Raw genomic sequence first — 23,924 nt, forward strand, 5'->3', positions numbered from 1 at the left:
TGGTCTGGGGATCTTTAATGAGAGGGGCTCTGTTGCATTTCTGCCCTCTGTGAAATGTTGTCCTCCATTTTAGTTTCATTAGTGCAACAACCCACGGTTGCTCAATGACTGTTTAAGATGCAGCACAGAAACACGTCTTCCTCTTATCAGTCTGAAAGCGAGGAGCAGCTATCACAATCCCTTCTCCCAAACTCCAGCGGTCTGCGAGTCAGAGGTGAGGCAACGTGTTGAAAATCTGGAAAAAAAACAAAAAAAAAGTTGTGACGTATTGTCAAGTATGGTGACCCATACTCGAAATTGGTGCTCTGCGTTTAACCCATCCAAGTGCACACACACACACACACACACACCCGGAGCAGTGGGCAGCCATGCTGCAGCGCCCGGGGAGCAGTTGGGGGTTCGGTGCCTTGCTCAAGGGCACCTCAGTCGTGGTATTGAGGGTGGAGAGAGTGCTGTACATTCACTCCCCCCACCTACAATCCCTGCCGGCCCGAGACTCGAACCCGCAACCTTTCGATTACGAGTCCGACTCTCTAACCATTAGGCCACGACTTCCCCTAGCTAGTTCACAAACGTTAATCCCTAAATTAAGGGAGCAGAAAGGTGGTGCTTTATCTGTTAATTTACAGCACATTTGCGTGGCATAATGAGATGTTTGTCATATTTTGGCAGTGAAATATCTCTCCCTCTCTCTGCATGTCTCTTGTACTAAAAATAGCAGTTCCAGCCAAGCAAGGGAAGGTGCCTTTGTGCAGGACTGTTACCGCGGCTCTTCAAAGCGGGTAGTTCGGTGTGATAGTGAGAACTGCTTGCGAGAGGATTTAATATGACAAGACCAGGCCCTAGTGCGAAGGGCTTGACTGCAACAGATCGCTTGTTGTCCACCTTGCCCTCTGGAAATTTAATTCTGTGACTGCTTGTGCTACACAACACCTTAAACGCATCCAGAAAATCCATGCTTGGGCACGCGGATGTTTATATGCCTCGCCTGTCTTCATTAACAGAGCCTGATGTGGAGAGCCTGGGCTTCTGCAGGCATGAACATACTTGCAGTACATGAGAGTGGACTGGTTAATTGTGCAGTCAATAACTCACACAGCCGGTGTCGAATTGGAACTGAAATCTAGGGTAAGGAAAAGTGTCTGTTCTCAGCCTGAGCCTCGGCTTTCATGAAGCCTTTGTGTTCTGCTCAGAAAAGTCCTTTGGCAAAGCCATTGTCACACTTTCCAACGTGAAGACCATGCTAATGGCACAGGCCCATTATTTATGGGTAATGGCAAACTAATTGAAGCCTTCACTTCATCCTTCACTGCCTCACTATTTTTTCCCTCTGTTGTATCTGTAATTATGTTTTAGAGATGTGGCTCTATGTAAAGAGAGAAAAATGTGATTTTTCACATCTAAAATTTCCCATCTCTCTGTTCCGACAATAATCAAAGATTTCTGAATCTACACAACTACTTTCTTTTGAGACGTTTTCTCCATTAACATGTAAATAGTAATTTTTTAAACCTGCTTTTTATGCTGTTCTGTTGAAATGCTGAAGGATTTATTTATATTAAGTGATGTTGTAGAGTCAGTGTGTGTGTGTGTGTGAGAGAGAGAGAGAGAGAGAGAGTCGAGTACATTTTCAAGATATTCAACACTAAAATAAACCCACACGGAGCAACCAGTATAAGGCTACTTCCCAAATATATAAAACAATGGGTATGAAAAATTGATCTGAGCTGAAATTGTTTATTATTTGAGAACAAAGAGACTCTGGAATAACAGTAGTCACTTGCTATTTAGGAAAACCAGTTTCTTGGAATATTATACATTTTTGCGGTCATTATACAAAAATGTTTGACTGCAGAATGCTGTGCCGTGAGAGAATCAGATCAGAATCAGTTATTTCCCAAAGGAAATTATTACAAATTCTTCTGTAAAGACTTTTAGTACCAAATACCTTCCACTTAAAAAAAAAAAAAAAAACAAATTTAGAATGACCCATTCCATGTCCCAAGCCTACATTAGGCGAGCCATCCACAGACACGACAGATACTTAACCCCACTTGTTCGGTCAGTCCCCCCCCCCCCCCCCCCCGAGCTGGCGTGGCGCAGCTGGCGTGATTTTATCCCAGGCTTTGCAGACAGAACCAATCAGGTTTGGCCAGCAGAGTCCTCCCCCTCAGGCTAGATCCAGGAGGAACTGATCTGGGGGACGCTGTCCCACATCACCTCCCAAGTCCATGTCACAGTAATAAGGCTGCCACTCAGTGATGGACACCTCTGAAGCCTGGCTCTGGGTCCATGCTTGAACTGCAGGCACCCTCATGAATCCAAATGAAAAAGGCCAAACATCCAACTGTCACTGTCATTTATTTATGTATTTATTTATTTATTTTAAATCCAGAAGCACCATTTTGGACATCACACATGCAGCTGCATGTATGCGCCCATTCTGATTTATAAGGCTCATGTGCTTGCATCCAGTAATAGAGAGTGACCTGCACTTTAAAGGACCGGTCATTGTTGTTTCTCTTTTCCTCAGACAACCAATAAAAGTCCAAAAGCTTCCTTTTTATTTAACAGTATTGATGCATTTGCGTGTTTGTTCACTTTGGTAGTGGAAACTAGTTTAGCTGGAAGTGGGTGTTGCAGATTTTTCAAAGGTAAAATCTGCCAACTTCCAGAAATAATAATCCAATAATATTCCAAATCTGGAGAGAGAACCCTATGTTTGGATTGTGGTCCGCCTACACTCTGACTTAGCCTGATCTGTCTCTTTTTTTTAATTCCTTTTTTCCATTTGCGTCAGAGCCCATTTTGGCTCTCACATGTGATGTCAAGAAACTGATTTATCTTACATATCCCCACTGCTCTGACTCCTTGACAGTAAAGACAATAAAAGCGCCACAAAAGGATAAATTTATCGGGCAAGGAATTCAAAAAAGGGGGCAAGCCCCTCCAAATTGTATCCCTAAGGTTGAGCTTGAATAAGTAAGGGAGGGTGTTAGAGAGAAAGCCAAGCTCCTTTGGGCATTGTGAAAAAAGGCCGGTTCAAAGCACATCTGTGCATGTTACTCCAAAGAATAAAAACAACGGTTGTCTTAATCTTTCATCACATTGTAAAAACTTGCTCAACTTTCACTTCTTGCTGAAATCATCTAGGATATGCAGGCTATTAGTTACTGTTAACCAATAGCCATGTAGCTCTACAGCCATAGTTTTTGTTAATTGTTGTGGTTATTGCAGCCTTTGTAAAAACTTCATGATATTTAAAGGAACACTCCACTTTTTTTGGAAATAGGCTCATTTTCCAAGTCCCCAAGAGTTAAAAAGTTGAGTTTTACCGTTTTTGAATCCATTCAGCTGATATCTGGGTCTGGTGGTAGCACTTTTAGCTTAGCTTAGCATAGATCATTGAATCGGATTAGACCATTAGCATCTCGCTCAAAAATGACCAAAGAGTTTCGATATTTTTCCTATTTAAAACTTGCCACTTCTGTAGTTACATCGTGTACTAAGACCGATGGAAAATGAAAAGTTGTGATTTTCTGGGCTGATATGGCTAGGAACTATACTCTCATTCCGGCGTAATAATCAAGGAACTTTGCTGCCGTACCACGGGTGCAGAAAGCACAGTGATATTATGCAGCATCTGAAAGTAGTCCCCAGCTCAGTAGCCTATGATATAGCTGGGGACTACTTTCAGGCACTGCGTAATATAATTGTGCCTGCTGCACCCGTGGTACGGCAGCAAAGTTCCTTGATTATTACGCTTCAAAAATGATCAAACTCAACTGTAGGGGAGTTGTACAATGAACCTATTTCCAAAAAAGTGGAGTGTTCCTTTAAAATCTGCATTAATTGAATATTCACCCATCACCTTTATCTATTTTAAAATGCATGTTATTGTGTCTATGATTAGATGCGATTTGATTGTCATTTAATTTTAAAACAGCCATCACAAAATCAGACTTTAGCACCTCTTTTTACTTTGAGATCATTCTGAGGTTAAATAGAGATTTAAAATCATAACAAGAAATAATAAATATTAATACAAGAAGTATTCAAATCCTAAACCTTTGTAATCGTTAACATTTTCACAAGTACCTTTAATTTAATGACATGTTGTTTCTAACGGTAACAGATTACGGTTGCATTTATTTTGTAATTAAATTATGTAATGTTGTTTCCTGTAACTAGTTACTCCCCAACACTGCATACTTCTCTCTGTTGACGTATGCAGGACTTCTAACATTCAGTCTGTTAGAACTTGACCTCTTTCTTACAATTTACTGCAAACTCGCATTCAGATCAAACAGTGCATAGAATCCAATAGAATAGAAGTCCCTGCCCTACGCTTAATTTTTTTAGATGATTTGTTGGACTCCGATATACTTCACAATACAAAAGAAAAGCTCTGTCACTGTTTGTTGTAACTTCATGCCAGATAATATTTTATTTAAAAATGATAGCACCTGTATTACAGAAAGGGAGTAGTTCTTTTCCAAAATGGAACAATCACTTTTCACTATCAAATCAGTTCCTGATGGATAAAATAAAGTCCTGGCCTACATTTTTGTTTGTTCCCATTGAATACCCTGATGCATTCTAAAATAAGTCACAATAAGGAAATCATTTAACGTTATTATTTAAGTGAAGTGACATACTGCCAAGTATGGTGACCCATACTCGGAATTCGTGCTCTGCATTTAACCCATCCAACATGCGCACACACAGCAGTGAACACACACACACGGTGAACACACACACAGCAGTGAACACACACACACGGTGAACACACACACAGCAGTGAACACACACACACTGTGAACACACACCCGGAGCAGTGGGCAGCCATTTATGCTGAAGCGCCCGGAGAGCAGTTGGGTGTTCGGTGCCTTGCTCAATACCATGATTGAGGGTGGATTTTCATGACAACAGGATGTGCGTTCCCTAGATTATCGTTTTGGGCTCATGACTGTGTCCTGTTTTACAGATACAGCGTGGTGGTGGAGGGGGAGAGGGGGAACAGGCCACATATCTACTGCCTGGAGCAGCTGCTACAGGAGGCGGTAAGTACGCCACACTGCCCTACACCGTTTGCTGACCCACATACACGTTACGGCTCACCACAACAGGCCTGTGTGTTTTACTCCAGGCACACTCCTCGGTTTCCTCTCTCTGCTAACAGGCCCGAGGCACGGTGTAATATAGAAGCTGTTTAGCACCTTCCCCTGCTATTAAGCTAAGGGCATGTTTTGCTCCAGTACCTCTGTCTGTTGGTTTAGGCACATTCGCTTTCGCGGCTACCGCCTTTCCTTCCTAAATGTACCGTTGGAAGCGGACCACTGCCAAGAGCAACCTTAGCCATTACCGCCTCTCTAAAATGGATTATATACACAAAATGTACATTTCCTAGTCAGAAAATTATTCATTAGTTATTCGGCTTGGAGGATAGACGACCGCAAAGTCTGAATGCACACAGGTGTTGATTTAATAATCTTCTCTGATCCTCACTGCCTTTGTCCTGCAGATTATTGATGTGAAACCCCCCTCCGTTAGATACCTTCCCCAGGGGACCCGGATTGCAGCCTACTGGAGCCAGCAGTACCATTGCCTCTACCCTGGCACGGTCGTCAGAGGTATGGCTTTCCTGTTCCGCTTAATTGAGCGCTTTTCACTGGCTATTACAGACTATTAATCAATGCATTTTACTGCATCTACATTTCTCAAATGGAAAAATATGCACAAATGTCCACTGTCCTCTGCATAGAGGCGCGTAGTAAGAGAACCTTTCAGGGTTGTTTCATTTCCTTTAATCTAAATCTTTTAGCCAAGCCCATAAGCACTGCCAGATAAACCGAGCCGGGGAATGAAGGATGGTGTGGTTAGCTACATGCAGAGCTCTGCTCTATTATTATTTATTTTCCCTCCCGTTGAGTAAGGAGGGAGCTGGAGACTTGTCAAGAAACTCTTAAAGTCGCTGCTACTGCCACTTCAGCCAATGAAAAGGCCCTGTATGAATCCCGGCAGCCGCTGAGAAATATGTGGTAGCTCTTTTCACGCAGCAGTGTTTGCTGTTTCACTCCGTGGAAACGTAAGTTGAGGTGATGCGTGTTCTTTTGTGTCAGACGTCAACCCTGTTACTTGTCCACAGGGAGCCCGGACATGGAAGATGTGGATGATTTGATTACAGTGGAGTTTGACGATGGAGACACTGGCCGGATCCCGCTCTCTCATATTAGACTGCTGCCGGCGGACTACAAGATTCAGTGTGAGTATTCCGCGAAGCAGGGAGTAAAAGCCAAGGCAAGAAGGAGCGCATGAAAAATTACCTGAATCTCGAAGTTAGGTAAACAGCCCATATGCACTCTGTTTGATTTGGAGTCCATGCGGCCACTGATTTGTGTTTGGTTTTGCTCTTGAAGCTTGATGATGGATTCAGTAAAAGATGTTTTTCCACTAGTTGCGTGGGGGTTGCATATGATTGAGAGTGAGACTGAGAGATTTGAAGGCTTGTGTGTAATATTTAAGAGCACTGGGTAAATATTAATGTGTGTATATGTGTTTGACCATGAAAATGTTTGTGGATGATCATTTTCAAAATATATCAAATAGCGAAGCACATGGAAATGTGCCAGTATTTTTGTCAATTTTTTCAATCACAAATGTTCTTATTGGGTCTATTAATGTTTTCTAATCTGAATTTATCTGAAACAGGTGCAGAACCGTCCCCTGCGCTCCTCGTGGCTAGCACCAAAAGGCGAGGAAGGAAGTGCAGTAAAGATGTACCTGATGGCAAAGAGACATCACCCAAAAACACAGAGGAGCCTGCTCCGAAAAAGAGGGGCCGAGGACGAAAACCCAAACCCAAGCCAGGTAATTTCCACTCCTTTGAATCAAATATTTACCCTCATTGACATTTTGGCTGGTATTTTTGTAAAAGTGGTTATTGCTTTGGTTCAAATTAAACATTAAGACGTCAGAACTGGTGTTACTGAAATGAGAAATGCAGTGATCTTCCAAAAGTGGATTGGATTGGAGGTTTCATAGTTAGTAAATCACTTACTTTTGCTTGGAAAGAGCTTACTGTCAGCCAGCATTTTTATGGAGGTAAGTATGTTTTTGGTCTGGCATATTAAAACCTTCCCTCCTGTGCTGCTTTCCAGAGCCTGAAGTCGCTCCAAAGGAGCATGAAAAGCCTGACACCCCAACACAGGTCCCTGAGAGGCCCCTGTCCAGCCAGAAAAGCGGCCCACGGCCAGGTAGAAAAATTAAGCAAATCGGCACAGCCAACCCCTCCATCCCCGTATCTAATGAAAGCCAGAAAAAAACCACAGGAATCAAGCCTCCAGCCAAAGTGCGTTCCCAGCCCCAGTCTGTCTACTCGCCGCCACTCTATGGAAAAGTTCTGTCTGTGGATCTCTATAATGAGCCCTCCACTTCTCTGGCCTCCTTTATATCCAGCAATGAGACTGCGAGTCCAGCGGGGAAAGGAAAGCCGGTCAAACGCTTGCGAAAACCTGAGGAGGCATCTGGGTTTGGTGTGAAAACGCAACGCAAGCAACCACAGACTGAGATCCTTATCAAACTGGACCATGAGGGAGTCATGTCACCCAAAACCAAGAAGACCAAAGCCCTCATGATGATGGAGGGCCAAAACCTCTCCAAAAGAGAGAATAAGTCTGTCATGGGTGTTAGCTACACTACAATAGCCACTGCAGACAAAAGACTGAAAGCTAAAAACAAGCCGAGTGAGGCAGACCCGCCTACTACAGACAGCGTGTCCACCTACAGTGTTCGTAAGCTTGGCAGTGGAAGCGAGGGTCTGATGAAGATGAGCAAATCGGGGGAGAAGGACAAGAAAGAACTGGAGTGTCCCAATTGCAGTAGTAGTAGCAGCTCGGAGTCTGAGGGAGAAGAGGAGCGAGGGGCCTCGCAGGAAAAGAAGCCCAAACAAGACTCGACCAGCTCCAACAGCTCGCGGGCATCAAGTCCCACCTCTTCCAGCTCATCCACAAGCAGTTCCTCATCCTCAGCTGGTTCTCACTCCTCCTCCTCCTCCTCCTCATCGTCCTCCACCACCAGTGATGAAGAATCCTCCTGTAGCTCAGATGAAGAAGCGGTTGCTGTTTCTCAGTCATCCCCAGCCGCAGAGCATGTGCCACCTCAAGAGGAGGAAGACGAGAAGGCCAAGTCAAAAACGGGGCCTGCTGCAAACATCCATAAGCTCCAGAAGCAGCAGGCATCTGCCACACAGCAGCAGAAGCCTCAGAAACAGCAGAAGGTGAAGCAGGGAGTCGGTCGCCCCAAAAGACGAGAGGGAATCCACCTCCCAACTACTAAGGAGCTAGCAAAAAGACAGAGGCTACCCTCCGTCGAGAACAGGCCCAAGATCTCCGCTTTCCTTCCTGCCAGACAACTGTGGAAGTGGTTTGGAAAGCCTACTCAGGTAAGCCCATGGATTTTAGGATCTTTCTTGATGTCCCACCTATGCTATATCTACAGCATCTCAAATTATGTATTGCATTGTGTAAAGTCCAAAGTATACTTCAGTTTTGATATGAACTTGAGGGTATACCCTTTCAATCTTTGCTTAATTCGGTAGCATACACAAACTCGGTGCATTACAAAGCTTCATCCTTTTCTAGTGGATGTGCAACAGCGATCAAGTACTCGAGTACTCGGCCGTGACAGCGATGATCGATCATGAAAACAATGATCGTGGGAAAAAAAAAAATCTCTCGTGGGAAAATCTAATCTATCTCTCTCTCTCTCTCTCTCCTCTCTCTCTCTCTCTCTCTCTCTCTCTCTCTCTCTCTCTCTCTCTCTCTCTCTCTCTCTCTCTCTCGCTATAGCACGTAACTTAAAGCTCACTGGCATATACATCATTTTGTGCAGATACAAGTTGTAATGTTGCGTTTACGTTATGTATCTAAGTTATCTGATTAATATCATAGGAGGTGTCATAGAATGGGTTTCGGTTTATTGGTATAAAGTCAGCTTCACCTCAGGCAGCTATTCGTTTTTAGATTTGCTTTTTTAATAACATTGGTGCATCATAATCATAATCTAACATCTAATCATGTGTTCATGTTTTCATAGACATGCTTTCATGTCATATTTTAAATTTTAACATTCATTTTCATAACAGTCTTCAGATATTTTCATTATCTCCATTTCGGTCATGCCTCACCCCCGAGTACTCGATTAATCGTTTTTGAAACCTATCGATGATCGAAATAAGAAATTGCCAAAAATGCCCATCCCTAGTTTATACTGGAGTTGCGTGTATCAGCACTCATTGATGTAGGTGTCTGTTGTTGCCATCTCCAGTAGTTTTTTGTTGTTGTTCTGTTTCTGTTTTCTTTTTCTACTGTGAAAACAGCATGCCTGAGACAATAAATGTAAAAAATTCAAGACGTTTGAGCTGAGCGTGTCGTATGCGTGGTTAGAATAATCTGCCTGTGCAGTACTATGTTGACGATGAAATTCACACGGAGCACTGAATGCATACTCATTTCATATTTTTGGAAAAACAATGGCCAGCCCCTTTGTCTTGCTAAGACTAGGCTTTCAAAAATAAATACATGTTATTGAATAATATTTTACACTTTTTGCATAATTGGACAAAATTACAGCATGATTGGAAATGATACACAATGAAAATATTATTTTTTTTCACATCACGTATGTCATTTTATCTCAAAAATGCTCCTCATTGACACCTTTATCTTACTGGTAAACAAGTAGATTATTTTTTGACATTTTTAGTGGCATAAATATTTGGTGTTATGAAAAATGATGTCATAACTGTGAGAAAATAAAAACACTAAACCATTATTTTCCCAAAATATTAAAATAGTTCATGTTTCACACTTTTTTTTTTAAAGTGCCATACTTAAAAATTCAAATTTTTTTATTTTATTTTGAAAAGTTGCAAATACAAATGAAGGCCTTGTAAAAAGTTTCCAAGACCATTTTAATGTGACCTTCTTATAACAAATTGAAAGAAATCTGTTAGTTTTTAATAAAAGTGCCTGAAGAAATATCCTTTTGCTTTTCCTTCAACTTCTGACAGAGGCGGGGAATGAAAGGGAAGGCGAAGAAGCTTTTCTACAAAGCCATAATGCGTGGGAAGGAAATGATCCGTATTGGAGACTGTGCCGTGTTCCTGTCTGCTGGACGACCAAACCTCCCCTTCATCGGACACATCCAGAGCATGTGGGAGTCCTGGGGAAACAACATGGTGGTCCGTGTCAAATGGTTCTATCATCCTGAGGAAACCAACCCTGGAAAGAAACTTCATGACAAAAAGGTTACTTTAATCTCCCTTTGCTGAATAAGAATAATGGTTTGCGGGCACAGCATTATGATGTTAGTACTGGAATGGTACTTAATCTGTCCCAGTCTTGCCTTTGTCTGGGTTTGTAACTAATCAAATTTTGTTTGGCAGAACTGGGATCAAATGTCTGGCCAGAGTCTTCCTGCTGTTCTGCAGGCTTCCAACCAGAGAAAAGACTTCATGGAGGTAAGAAAACCAATCCAGTAAATGGTTTGATCCTCTTCGTCCAGGTGAAAACAGACCAATAGCTCTCTCTGCTTTCTCTTTTCAGCGGGCCCTCTACCAGTCCTCTCACATTGATGAGAATGACGTCCAGACCATTTCTCATAAATGTCTGGTGGTTAGCCTTGAGCAATATGAGCAGATGATTAAAACGAAGAAGTACCAAGACAGCGAAGACCTCTACTACCTGGCTGGCACTTATGAACCCACCACTGGAATGATATTCAACACGGATGGGGTTCCTGTAATCTGTTGAGGATCAACAAATGTGGAACCAAACGAATGAGATACAAGGGCTAGACCGATGTGTTGGCTTCACCCAAAGCCCAACTAATCAGACGAGTACAGAAAACGTCCTGACAAAGACACAAGCATCCATTGAGATCAGAGACCACTTCATCAGATGCCCATCATTACAAACACGATGGTGATGGTATTGTCAAATTGCGCTAGATTCGAAGTTCAACGCAAGTGTTTGGTCTGTTAATGGAGTACTCTGCTTCATGATTGTGGCTGACAAATGATGTTCTCGGGAATCTCCAGTTGAAGAGTAATACGTGGCAAAGAAAGTGAAAGTACGTCAAAAATGTCTCGAAAGTCAACTGCATCAGCACCGCTGAGCCCTGTTTGCCTCGGCCATCACTGGTGCAGCTGGATTGGAGGTGACACCACTTCTGCAGGACTCATTCTCCGAGTGAGAAGGCCTGCTTGGAACCAGCTTCTTTGGCCGTGGGACCAACAATGGAAAGAGTAATTAAAGCTGACAGGCCTTGTCAGCCCAGAGAGTCGTCCCCACCACACGCTCCACTGTCCAGTTACTACTGGTAGATCCCTGGCAGAACTTCAAGGGCTGGTTAATGAACTCAGACGGGTAAAACGATAGCAGACGTAAAGCTACGGCCCATGTGAGAAACACTTAAAGAAAGGACTGAACTGTGGTCTGCCAGCCTGCAAGGACTGTTTATTAATAGGAAAGTGTGAGTCACATCTCAACCGAGCGTCCCAGAAGATCTATCAGAATATTTATATACGATCCTCGGCCCTCAGCCGTGGCGGCAGAAAGGTTTCTTTTTCCAAGTCAAGGGCTCTACTGGGACAGAAACAGATGCAGATGACACCCGTTTGTAAATACATGTATACAAGCTATATACGCTATGGATAAATATATTTTATTTTCGTGTACCATAGATTTATGTGACAGCAATTTTTTTTAAAGCAGCAAAAGATAAAAAAAAAAGCTTTAATAAACTGTGAATAATGTTTAAAATGTTAACAAATATCAGGTTTTAGAGTACAGATCTTGTAAGTCGTTACTGGAATCTCAGATGCCCACTACATTGACGACGCAATGTAATGTAATCTTGATATCAAAACTACTATTACAGGACAAATGGTTCGTGGGATTTGACAGTGTTCGAAGCCAGTTGTCCCATAATGCAGTTTTACAACAGAAAGCACTTAAATTCTGCCCTTGGTCTTACACAGGACAGACTTCCCTTGACAATCCCCTGTTCAGGTGGACGTGAAGCGCTTTGCGGGAAAACCATTTTAGTTCTCTCATTGCTTCTCAGGGTCAGTGAGAGATGGAGAATGAGAGTTTAAAAGCACTATATAATCAGGCTACGCTTGCTTATCATGTCTATTTTACTCTGCTCTCTCTTTTTTCTGGAATTATCCCCCACAGAAAGCAATTACATCTCATGCATGAAAGCACTTTCTTCGAATAAACAAATAGCAGCAGTGCAGGTGACGTTATCTGTTAGCGCTGAAAGTCGAAAGCAGAGTTGTTTTTTGCCTTTCTCACATCTACGTTTTTCTTTTATTTCAAGCCATTTTCTGGTTCTTCCTTAATAGCCTTAACCTTGGTCCCTAAAAGCTGCCGTGTACCGGCAGAATCAAAGTCTGAATGTTGTGTTTGAAAATTGGTCCTTCTGATTGATATTGTGCTCCAGAGAAAGTGCCATCAGTCATCAGAGGCGGTTAGGACCAGGCTATGTATTCGCTGCTTCTCTAATCAAGACCAGTCAAATGTATTTGATTTATGGCATCCTTGCATGGATGAAGAGACTAGCAAACACCTTATTTGCTTAATTGTAATTATGGTTCTTATTTGTGCCTCATTTTTACGGTTCAGAGGAGGTATGAATGTCTTTTTCATTTTAAAGGTTGGGCACGTGTTGTTTGATGCTGGAAGGAAAGGGTTCTTAAAAGTTTGTCATGTCTGTATGTTTTTTTTTTTTTTTTCATCTAAAAACAATTAGATGATCTGTACTGATCTTTTTTAAACAATTATGGTTACCAAGATATATAGAAGGTGAGGTTAGAGGCTACTTTTTGTTGTTGTTATCTGCAGTTGCCCAGCCAAATTTTTTTCAACTCTGTAATTCTTTCTACTTCCCACCTTGGTTCAACGTTTCATGTTTTTGTTTGGTATTTTTACACTTGTGAAAGAAATGTCACTGCATGTGGGCTTTTAAACCATTGCCTGTTTTTAATTCTTTCGCCATGATGAATACCCTGATGTCTCTGTGAATGGTGTTCATTGGATGCGTATTGGTTCTTTCTGTTTTATTTTTTCCCCCGTTTTTAGAGGGAGAATAGTGAGATCAAGAAGGGTATGGACACTAGAGACTTCCAGTCTTTGCGATTGGAAAATATTTGGCCTACTCAGTATTTTGGAAATTTCTTTATATTATAGAAATGTTGACACTATTACGTACAGTAGAACCGTCTGAAATATATATTTTTTTTCATGTACGTTTCATATTACATTGCCCAGTCTCTCTTAAAGAGATATTATCTTGTTGATATTCAATAGGTTGTATTTCTTAACATGTTTTATCATTGTATGTGTGGTCTCGAGGCTTAAAACGATATTCAGCCTATTCCGGTTCGGACTGTTTTTCTAAGTCACCTAATTTGGTTGAGGATTTTACACACACCCAAAGCTAATTCAAGTGCCAAATGATCTTCGAATGCACAGTGAATCTGAAGCAACATTAACCAAGCTCTTTATGATTTGACACGATCTTTTAAATACGGATCTGTGTTGAATATTTTTGCCTGTTTAGTGAGTTTTACAATTTAAGTGCCCCTCAAAATAAATGTTTACTCGGAGCTTGAGTCAAGCTGAAAGCACTTTTTAGAGTATTTTTGTCTGCATGTTTTAGAAATCGCATATATGCTTCTAGGAATAATAATAGAGCAATCAACAAAAAGTATATTTTGCTTATTGTGACGTAGTGTAACGTGAATGGAGGCCGGAGTCCATCCCTTCCCCTTGGGTCACTGAATGAGACAGTGGCCTCCGCTGGTAGCAATCATGTGGGATGAATCGCTAAAGTCCTCTGCTACTCGTCCAGGGTCCGTTTGAGTGTATCTTATGATGTATAAGGTTTAACTGGCTTATTAGAAAACAGTGTATAGCCGAGTAGACGCGTTATAGAGTTCACTGTTTGCATGATTCTGTTCAACCTTTTTCTTTTGGTTTCTTTCTTTATGACATTCCCCCTCTCGGAACAATTGTCCTCCATGCTTAATGTGCAATACTGCTGAATTTGGTTTCTGGGAGGTAGCTGCTAGTGAGGGAAGGAACGTGTTCATGAATGTGGGAGATGAGAGCGAGAAAGTGTGGACTGGAGGCTGGTCCTTCACTGGTCTTCATCTGCTGTTCCTTCAGCATTGATATGGTCCTGTTACAAAATAAAAATAATAATAAAAATTTAAAAAGCTATAGTTTTGAAATTATTTGAAATTTTAAATCAAGGTTTTGTAAATAATCCTTTATGAGAGGGGGAGATGAGTACGGATATACTTTGTACACACATTTAATCTTGTAAAAAGCAAAATACATTTTTTTAAACATTGAAACTGATATTAAAGATTGCTGTTGACTTGTGTGTGAATTTATGGAATTGGATTTTTTTTTTTCAGACCCAACCAGCATTATCAGTGTTTTTCAATTCTTTTAGTATCTCAGTATTTTCTAGTTCATCAATAAACGTCATGAAATGGAATTGAGTTTGTCTATTTTTTATTGCATTTTTCTCTTTTTTTTTTTTTTCTACAATAATCAAGTGTGTAAAACCCTCTGGCTCTGAATTGCTTCAGTCCACATTGTATTTGGATCCAAAACCTTTTGGGAGAACTGTTATTTTGACCTGATGAGCTTTTTACAGCTCCTGTCATTTGCTTTAAGTGCATCTTTAAAGATGCCTGTGAGAGCCGAGCAATAAGACTTGTAGTGTAACACTCAGTCTTCCTTATGACCACCACCACACTGAAATTTCAGTCATGTGACCACAGGAATGCTGTAAAAAGGTTTCATCATACAACATGGCTGAATTGCATATTCATGTCCACATTGAGGAAAATTAATGTTGTCCTCTGTGAAAATATTGTGGTGCTCTATTGAATGAGTGTTATTTGTCTTATGGTAGTCCTTGAGCCATTTAACCGACAATGGAATGTTGCGCCCCCCCCCCCCCCTCCCATCCTTAAAAAATCCCATTTCTGAAAGTGTTTTTCAGCATGCGTGATGATTCGTTGCACACTGTTCACATTGGTGCAATAGATTCAAAAGGTCACCAGGGTATGTTGTTAGGCAAGAGGTGGTTTCTGAGTCTCCCTTGTGAGCAATCACATCCATCAGGATGCCATTTTAGAGCTTCCTGGAACAATTTACAATTTATAGCAGCTGTTGCATTGAACTGAAGCTGAGCTCATTTTGCTAATGCTAGTGCAATGACATGAATGAAGCTTGCTTTGACGGGAAAAAAAAAAATGTTTCCTGAGCAATTAATGTTACCAAGGGAGTCATGTTTGCTGTGTTGACCATTCATAAATTTTTTTTCTTCAAGTGGAAATGAGCCACCTCCCTTCCAAAATGGCAAAACATGTTTGCGTATTTGCTGATCTCAAGTCTACCATGATGAAATGGAACTAAAGTGCTCTCTTTAGAGGGAACTCCTATTAATAGTGGGCTGGCATGACTCTGACTTCACTGTTTGAAACCATTCACTCTTCCAGAAGTCTAAATAAGGAAGAGATTGCATTTTAAGTGCTTGTGAAATCGGAAGGAATGCTTGCTTTGTGCTGTCACAAATCATGTTGAATTTAAAGCCCTTGGCTTATTTTTCTCCATCAAAAGCACAACTTCTCAATTTCAATTAGCACTGCAGATGAGATTTGAAAATGCATGTCTTTGATTTTGCTTGTAGTGGCAGAAAATTAGCATAATGCAATCTAACAGAATTGCGCCTTAAATTTTATTACTGGCAAAATGCATCTTGCATATAGGGGCACGCATCATGATTTCTCATACCTTTCTTAATGTTCTAAATATGTAAAAAGAATGTTTCTGATTAAAACAAATGCCTGTGAAGTAGGTTTAGCTGAAATATTTCACTCTTAAAGAGACAGATGAGACAAAAATGGCAAGTCATCCAGATTTGCAAAATGAGTAAATGATGAATTTTTGTTTTGCACTGAATCCCTTTAACTCCCACATTTGGATTTGCCAATCACTTAAGCAGTGGCATCGCATGAGAAAAAAGGTTTTTAGAGACCTCTGTGCCTCTGAGCACACGGATAATTTGCAACAAGGTGCAATCAGAGTAGCACATGTACTCTGTGATGTGTAGTAACAGTGTAGTAAATATGAGAAATTACAGGCTAATGACAATCCCAATGCTCTTCTGCTTGTGCATTCAGCACGAGAGAATTCACATGTGACTAAAAGATATTCAAAGGTGTACCACCTCAGAATTATGGAATTTCATTTAAATAAAAGAGAGAACAGGAGCTCTGGGGCAAAGACAGATACGGCTCAATAATGTGCCCCGAGTAATTGGCGACTCCTTCTGTGTGTGAAAATGACAACAGTCAAAGAGATGCGGTAGCTCAAAGGGAGCATACCCCCCCCCCCCCCCCCCCCCCCCCCCCCAAAAAAAAAAACCCGTGGGTATTTTTAAGAGCAGAGCTGCGGCCTTGTGGGAGTCAACTGCCGCTGTCAAAGCTCATAAAAGCAATTAAACCCTCCAATAAACCCACCAAAGGCCACCTTCTTCTCTGTCGACTAGCTATGATCCTCAGTCAGAAGGGGCCACAGCGCAACGCAAAGAATCATTATGCTAATAAGACCAAAAAAAGCAGAAAGCGGGCATGCAATATTCATACCCTCCATCATGATAAACTATTCAGGAGTCATTTAGTCGGAATGCTCATTTAACGAACTGAGGCGTGGAACAATTAACGCGCGCCAAACGATGGAAGCATACTGTGATGGAGAGGACGTCGGCAGCTCAATCTCTCACCAGGAATGCCATTTGAAGTTCTACACACTAATGGTTGACTTTTCCTCTACACTTCCCCTCGGTATCCAGAGTCCATTTTGTGTCTTCCATCACCAAGGCCAGCATAAAATGGCCTCTGAATGGAAGCGTTGGCTGATTTTCACTGTTACCGATCACAAGCTGTTTGAATGGAGATATGATTGAGTGTTTGTTTTAGGACTGCATTAAACATTAAGGTCCTCAGAGCAAGGGTCGTTCATATTGCAGTAGCATTTTACCATTTATGACCCATTAAAATGATTGCAGTATAACAAACATTTACCAGCAGTCTCAGTCCATCAGTATAAAAGGGAAAGTGGAATAATTCAGAAGTGATTGCTGGGTAGAAAATGGCTTCATTTCAGTGAAGCGGTGCTTTGACCCTCTAGGGTCTGTGGATTGGAAGGAGTCTCAGTCCAGAGCCTCTGCCTTCCTTCATTACTGCATGTGCTGACCGCAAACAAGCCGACTGGCATTGCTAGGGGCCACGAGGCCTGTGTCATGGCTCCGAGGCCCAAGACCCGGTCCTGTCATGGCCCATATCGCTCTGCCCACCAAATTGCTTCCCCCTCAATAGAAACAGGATTTATGGCAGTATGAAGCGCAGAGATGCATGTCTGACCCCACTCTCGGCTGTACAAACCACTTCAGGGAGGGCCCCGTTCATATTATGATCTCCAGGGTATAGCAATCACCACCTCAGCATTAAGACAAAATGAGAGAACAACTCGCAGCGCCGAAGCGTGTGTGCGTGCGCACCTGTTAGGAATAAACCAAGAAAATGTGTGCAATGGACCTCGGCTCCTCACAGGAGAGCCATTTGCCTTGTTGTTCCAATATCCTGCTGTGTGGATACATTAGTGGCCGACTCCCCCATTCTGACTGTCACCGAATCTCAAGGCCCCCATTGTGGCAAGAGAGAGAAGCCCAGAGCCTTGGTAATATCACACTGCCATTTTGCCTGAAATGGTAATCTTTTACAAGAATAAAGATGAGATTTTCAGTAACGGAAAGCAATAAATGACCAGTTGCGCTGTGTTTTTGTACACTATAAGCTGTCTTGGAAGGGGCCAGCTGAGGTTGCACATGGCTTTTATAGTAAAATTACACAGGGAAATTGCATGATGGAAGTGAATCATCGTATCTGTGGGTTATTCAATCCTCGGAGTACTGAAATTATTACCAGACTTCATAATGAAATCTGCAGTCAAGCGCTTCCAATTTGTTTCGTAGTGCTTCATCAGAGAGGGGCGTTTGTTTAGCTGCGCTGACGTGTCGATGTATTTACTCTGATAGCGCCTTTGAGCACATGTTGGCTATCTAGTGGTGGCACATGCTCCTTGGCAATTTAAGGCAGAATGTAAAGTGCAGTTCACAAGCATTCCCATTGGTTTTCTATTGGCCAATCTGTTGCCGAGTCGCATATTGTATGATGAAAGTTGCATGCGACTCACGTCAATGATTACCCAGCATTCAACCTAGTCTCACATACTTTGCTATTGATTGCGACAACATCATCATCATCAACAACAACATCAGCCATGCTGGTAATAAACTGTGTGCCAAAGTTGACTTATGGAGGTGAAAAGCCAAGCTCTAGCTCAGCGTTTTCATTCAGGCAGAGCATGCGTGAGTGAGAACCAGACAACCGGAAATCAAACTGAGCAAATGGCGGTTTAGAGGAGGGGAGGGGTTGATTGTAGTGGTTGGATCAAGAGTCATTATGTTCAACAAAATGGGACCTTCAAACCCCGCGGAGCACTTTTCCCAAAGATTGCCAAAGTTTGCAGTCTGAGGGGAGGCTGGGTGGGAAAAAAAACCTAGATCTGTCGCTGGGAGGATTGCTTTTCCTGCTGCCTTCCTATCAAGTCACCGTTAACAAATTACTGTCTATCTATTTGGGAATTAGCAGTTGGGTCCCTAGAAGTGAAGGGCTGATAGATGGAGGTGTTAATAAAGGCTGCTCACCTCCTCTAGCTGTGATGATTGTCAAAGAGGGAGGTGGGCAATAATCAGCAATAGGCCATCTACACCATTCTTCTGCCAGCAGAGCGAATTCAGCGGCCACAAGATTCGCAAACATGCCACACACACCTGGGATGCCTGTCTTTTGAGGAGGGCCATTTAACAGTAATTCTAGCTCTGTGTTGCAGAGAATGATTTGACATTGGTGGGGGTGAATCCTGCAACGCCCCTCAGTTTGCTGTTGAGGAGGAGGAAATCGACTGAAGGAGAATTGTCACCCTCAATAGAGTTCACAAACCGTGCAGTCAAGGGCTGGTTTCATCCGTCAAAGCTTGGCCCGGAATGAAGTGTTTTTACACAGGGAATCACTTCAAATGATGTTATATCCAATCAGCCTGATGAACTTTTTGGAGTTTTGACTGTCACAGTTTTAAATGGTGGGACATAATGAAGCTCAGCTCAACTGCCAGTATAAATTGACTGTTGTCCTGAAGAATAACTCGAGAAGGGTCTGGCTGCAGACTTGCACTTGCACTCTCAGACTTGCACTCTCAGACACTTGCACTTCCACGGGTGACGTCACTTGCACTTTTTTTTATAATTTTTTATTATGCAATAACAAAACAACAATTACAAAGACAAAGAGAGAACAATAAAACAAACAGTGAGGGTTACAAACAATAATCCAAAGCATACTAAGTTATCTTATAAGATTTACACCATAAGAGAGTCTTACATGCAATAGAATTATTAGAGTTACTCAACGAGTTTACATACATATCAAAATCTTTCCTGAAAATAAAAAAATAAGGTGTTTTCTTTTAAAATTTACATTTATGAATGAAAGATTTAGCAAGAAATATCAATAGATTAATAATACATTTGCAGTGAGAAGGGTCTAAATTTAAAGAATAACCAAAAAACACAATTTTGGGGGTTATACAGAAATTTGGATATAAATATTTAACAAAATTGGAAAAGTCAACCCAAAATACTTTACAATAGACACAGTCCCAAAACAAATGATTGATTGTTTCTTCAGACTGAAGGCAAAAGGAGCAATTGGGGGAAATATTATTGTTAAATTTAGCAAGTTTGTAGTTTACCGGATAGCAATTATGGATAATTTTGATAGAGACTTCAACAACTTTATTAGATAAGAAGAATTTTTGTCGAAGAAGCCAAAATTCTTCCCATTCTATATCACTAAATATGTTATTCCAAAAACTCACACATGCAGGTAAAGAGATCTGAGATCTATTAATAATTGAACGAATGTCTTTGTTTGACATGGTATTGAGAAGTCTTTGGTCAACAAGAAGAGAGTCTAAACAACCTTTAGGGCCAGACTTGACTAAGGGTATAATACAATCAGGAATTGCACCAAAAACAATGGCATATTCTCTCGGGGGGACTGGAAAAGAGAATGCTTGCATAAATTGTTCATAAGTAAAAAGGACACCCTGATCATCTAAAAGTTGACTGACTAAAAGTATAGTTTTACCACTGGTGTCAAAAGTATTCACATTCATTACTCAAGTAGAAGTATACTAGGGTTTAAAAAGACTTCTGTAGAAGTTGAAGTATCAACTCAAGTTTTTTACTCAAGTAAAAGTGTAAAAGTACTGGTTTCAAAACTTTTTTTTATTTTTTTATTAACAAACAAATTACATGTATATAACAAACATTATACATGATGTAAACAATTATACACTAGAGCAGGGGTTTTCAACCTGTGGGGCGCCAGCACCTGTCAAGGGGGGCGCGAGCATCAATTAATTCAGAGACATTGCCTTGAAGATTTATGAATACGAGCTTTCAATTCTTCAGCCATCCGCTAGGGGGCAATCTGACTCACGCTGTTCGGCGACAGTGAGAATGGTGTAAAATAGGGGTGTGCGATATGACGATTTTTGATCGTGGACGATAAAAATGTCTCCACGATCTGCTTTTGAAGAAATATGGTAGTATCGTGCTACAGCACACATTCTGTCAAATACAGTTCTGGTGCCTCCTGTATACTGTACAACACGACATACAGCAGTAGAGTTACTCTGACAGGACACTGCACTTATTCGCGATCGCAAAAGTACATTATTTGCACACAAGCCTTGCTGGTTAAATGTTTAATTCGCGCGCTGGTCTGAGGTGCCCTTTTTCTTTTCTTTTTTCGCGCACTAAAAAGCCTGTCTAACAGCGCCAGATTACTCAACTAACTTATCTTTTGCGCTAATACTGTCAAAACACACAAGGTTTACATACAGACTCAGTTGGTTATCTCTAAAATGAAAGTAAATAGTTAAGAGAGAAACGGATGCGTGCCTGTATATTAGATGCGTGCAGCTCTTAAAGAGACAGGACACTAAACATGCTGTCGACTGTCATTAAAGGGATAATTCACCCTAAATGTTAATTTCTGTCATTATTTACTCACTCACGTTGTCCCAAACCTCTATTAATGTCTTGTGCTGAACCCAAAATAAGATATTTTGAAGAATGAGGGTAACCAAACAGTTGCTGGTCCACACTGAATTTGATAGCAGGAAAGAACAATCCTATGGATGTCACTGAGGACCAGCAACTGTTTGGTTTTCCACCTTCAAAATAGCATTTATGTTCCGCAGAAGAAAGAAACTCATTCAGGTTTAAAACAACTTTTGAGTAAATGATGGTATAAAAATAAAACATTATGACAGAATTGACAGACAGATGACAGAATATTTATTTTTGGGGGAACTAGTCATGTAACGTTAACAAAACAACAAAACGCAAAGAGAAAAATCACTCACTATTCTTTACTGAAAATCTTTAATACAGTTGCTTTAGGAATCAGTCTATCTAGTGTTTTATTTTTATATTTGTTAATTCAATTTCATTGAATGCTCTGCTAAATACACCTATTGTACCTGAAAATAAAGCACTGTTCTTCATACATCATTGTATCTTTGTTCTTATTTTTTAATAAGAAAGATAAAATGATGACAAAGATTTTTATCTTTGCCCACTTTGGCCTAAATATCTGCAATGTCTTTTTTTTTTTTTTTTTCTACCTTGAAAGGTTTTGCCTTTCTAGTTTGGCTGTAATGCTCAGACAACTTGTAAAACCAAAATAGTAAAACTACCACGACAAAGAATCGTGATAAAATCGTGAATCGTGATATTTAAAAAAAAAAAATTGTGATATGATATTTTTCCCATATCGCCCACCCCTAGTGTAAAATGATTTACGGTTTAGTCATGTCAGAAATCCAACCACAGATTGGCATGTTGTTATCTCAGAAACAAGCTCAGCCATCACACTGAATCAGGTAAACTGGTTATATGTTTATGTTTCTTAATGCTACGCACTGGAAACGCAGCAAACAATATGTGAATGATGTTCGCACACTTTGGGCTCGGGGGGGGGGTTGTTGGGGGGGCGCGAGTGAAATTAGACAAACTTAGGGGGGCGCATGTCCTAAAAGGTTGAAAACCTCTGCACTAGAGGGGCTATTTACTAATACAGATTTATATAAAAATATTAAAGCGTTTACAAACTTTCAACGTTTTAATTGCCTTTTGTTTAATAGAAAATCGTATAGTATCAATATAATGCTCCATTTCCTTCCTAAAAGAAAAAAAACAAGGTTTTTTGCTGGAGAACTTACACGTCACTTGCACTCACACTTGCACGTCCGCGGGTGACGTCACTTGCAGTCTTTTTTATTTTTTTTATTTTGTTCTATTTATTGATCATTTTTTGTTTGAATCTCTCAACATTTTACAACAGTAGCCAGGTGGTGAAGACAAGAAAAAAGAAACTAAATTGCAATGTCACTTGCAATCGCCGCTATCTGCGACGTCACTTGCGTTGCCAATGGAGACGAGACGCTGTGGTGCTTAAACGATTAAAACTAATTTAGTACTAATTTAGTACGAACAGGATCCTGCAAGTCATCTGTAGAAGAAAAAGAAAAGACCCGCAAATCCGTGACTACAGAACAGCAGAATATGAACGCAATGCGCAAAGTTTCTTCATTAAGCGCCTCCCATAGAAAACCATAAACACTTAATATGTAAATTAATAAATGACAAAAAATAATCAATGAGTTTATAGTGCATATATTCAGTTATATTATATATAGCTTTAATATTCCGAAATAATGAAAGCTGAATTGACCAATCAGAATTAAGTATCACATCTATAGACCTATTTGTTTTAGGTTTTTCTAAAATATTTAATGTGTGGCACTGTAATCATTGATTAGTTTTGCATTTATTATCCATTGTAGTATGGAAATAAGTGCGGTTCATGAAGTGCACTAATGCAGGTTTCCTTTAAAGCAACAATGAAAGCCTTGGCAGACAGCTGGAGGCTTCAGACCGCTGTGTGGGAGGGAGGACGGGAGAATGACAGCGGCTCTGTGCCTCTTCACCTTGTGCAGGAGGATATTTACACCCAAACAACACCGCACCTATGATGAAAATGCTTCATATGTAAAGAAGGGTTGTGGTTACCCGGAGTAACATGCGAATAAGAGAGGAAAGACACATTTAATTGTTCGGGGGTAAGATTTAACCTGTTGTGTTTCGGATGACTGTATCGCTTTTGTCTCTTTAAAATGATGCACGAGCGCTGCTAGATGAATAACATGCTGCGATTTGATCGTATAACAAGTCCTGTGAGAGCAACAATTAAAGCAGCCTACAGATAGCAGATAACATTATGAGAGATTTTCTCGCAGGGCTGGTGTGTTTTGAAAAGAAGAAAGTGATTAAATTCCCTCTAAAAAGCGTGTTGACATACAGCTGCTTTTTGGCTTACAGCTAATTAAACATATTAGTTTTGATCGCGAAGCGCATTATTAGTTTTCGCATATCGTTTGGAATTGGAATTGAAAACTTATGTTAAACACACAACTCAACAATAATCATCGCGAGCATCAGGTCCTCTTATTGTTCCTCTTACATGCTTCATCTGCATTCATCAGCCCTTTCTTCTGTATCATTGGATCTCTGCATCATTTTTAGCAAGCCTTTATACATGTTATTATATTTTATAATATATTTACTTTTTTTCTAGTGCATAT

The 23,924-nt window shown here is 40.8% G+C and overlaps 1 protein-coding gene across 4 annotated transcripts in view; it reads left to right on the forward strand.

Annotated features, from left to right (window-relative positions):
- LOC306853866 (trinucleotide repeat-containing gene 18 protein-like) overlaps positions 1–14,573 on the forward strand; it is a 65,926-nt gene extending 51,353 nt beyond the window's left edge. For all 4 annotated transcript variants that reach the window (XM_079391517.1, XM_079391518.1, XM_079391519.1 and 1 more), the window contains exons 23-30: positions 4,988–5,063; positions 5,525–5,633; positions 6,149–6,265; positions 6,712–6,870; positions 7,161–8,443; positions 10,073–10,309; positions 10,448–10,522; positions 10,608–14,573. In XM_079391517.1, the coding sequence (XP_079247643.1) occupies positions 4,988–5,063; positions 5,525–5,633; positions 6,149–6,265; positions 6,712–6,870; positions 7,161–8,443; positions 10,073–10,309; positions 10,448–10,522; positions 10,608–10,814 (2,263 nt within the window). In that variant the 3' untranslated portion in view covers positions 10,815–14,573. The remainder of the gene's footprint in view (positions 1–4,987; positions 5,064–5,524; positions 5,634–6,148; positions 6,266–6,711; positions 6,871–7,160; positions 8,444–10,072; positions 10,310–10,447; positions 10,523–10,607) is intronic.
- The last annotated feature ends 9,351 nt before the right edge of the window (positions 14,574–23,924 follow it).

Source organism: Barbus barbus, assembly GCF_936440315.1.
Source record: "Barbus barbus genome assembly, chromosome: 3".
Taxonomy (NCBI): Eukaryota; Metazoa; Chordata; class Actinopteri; order Cypriniformes; family Cyprinidae; genus Barbus; species Barbus barbus.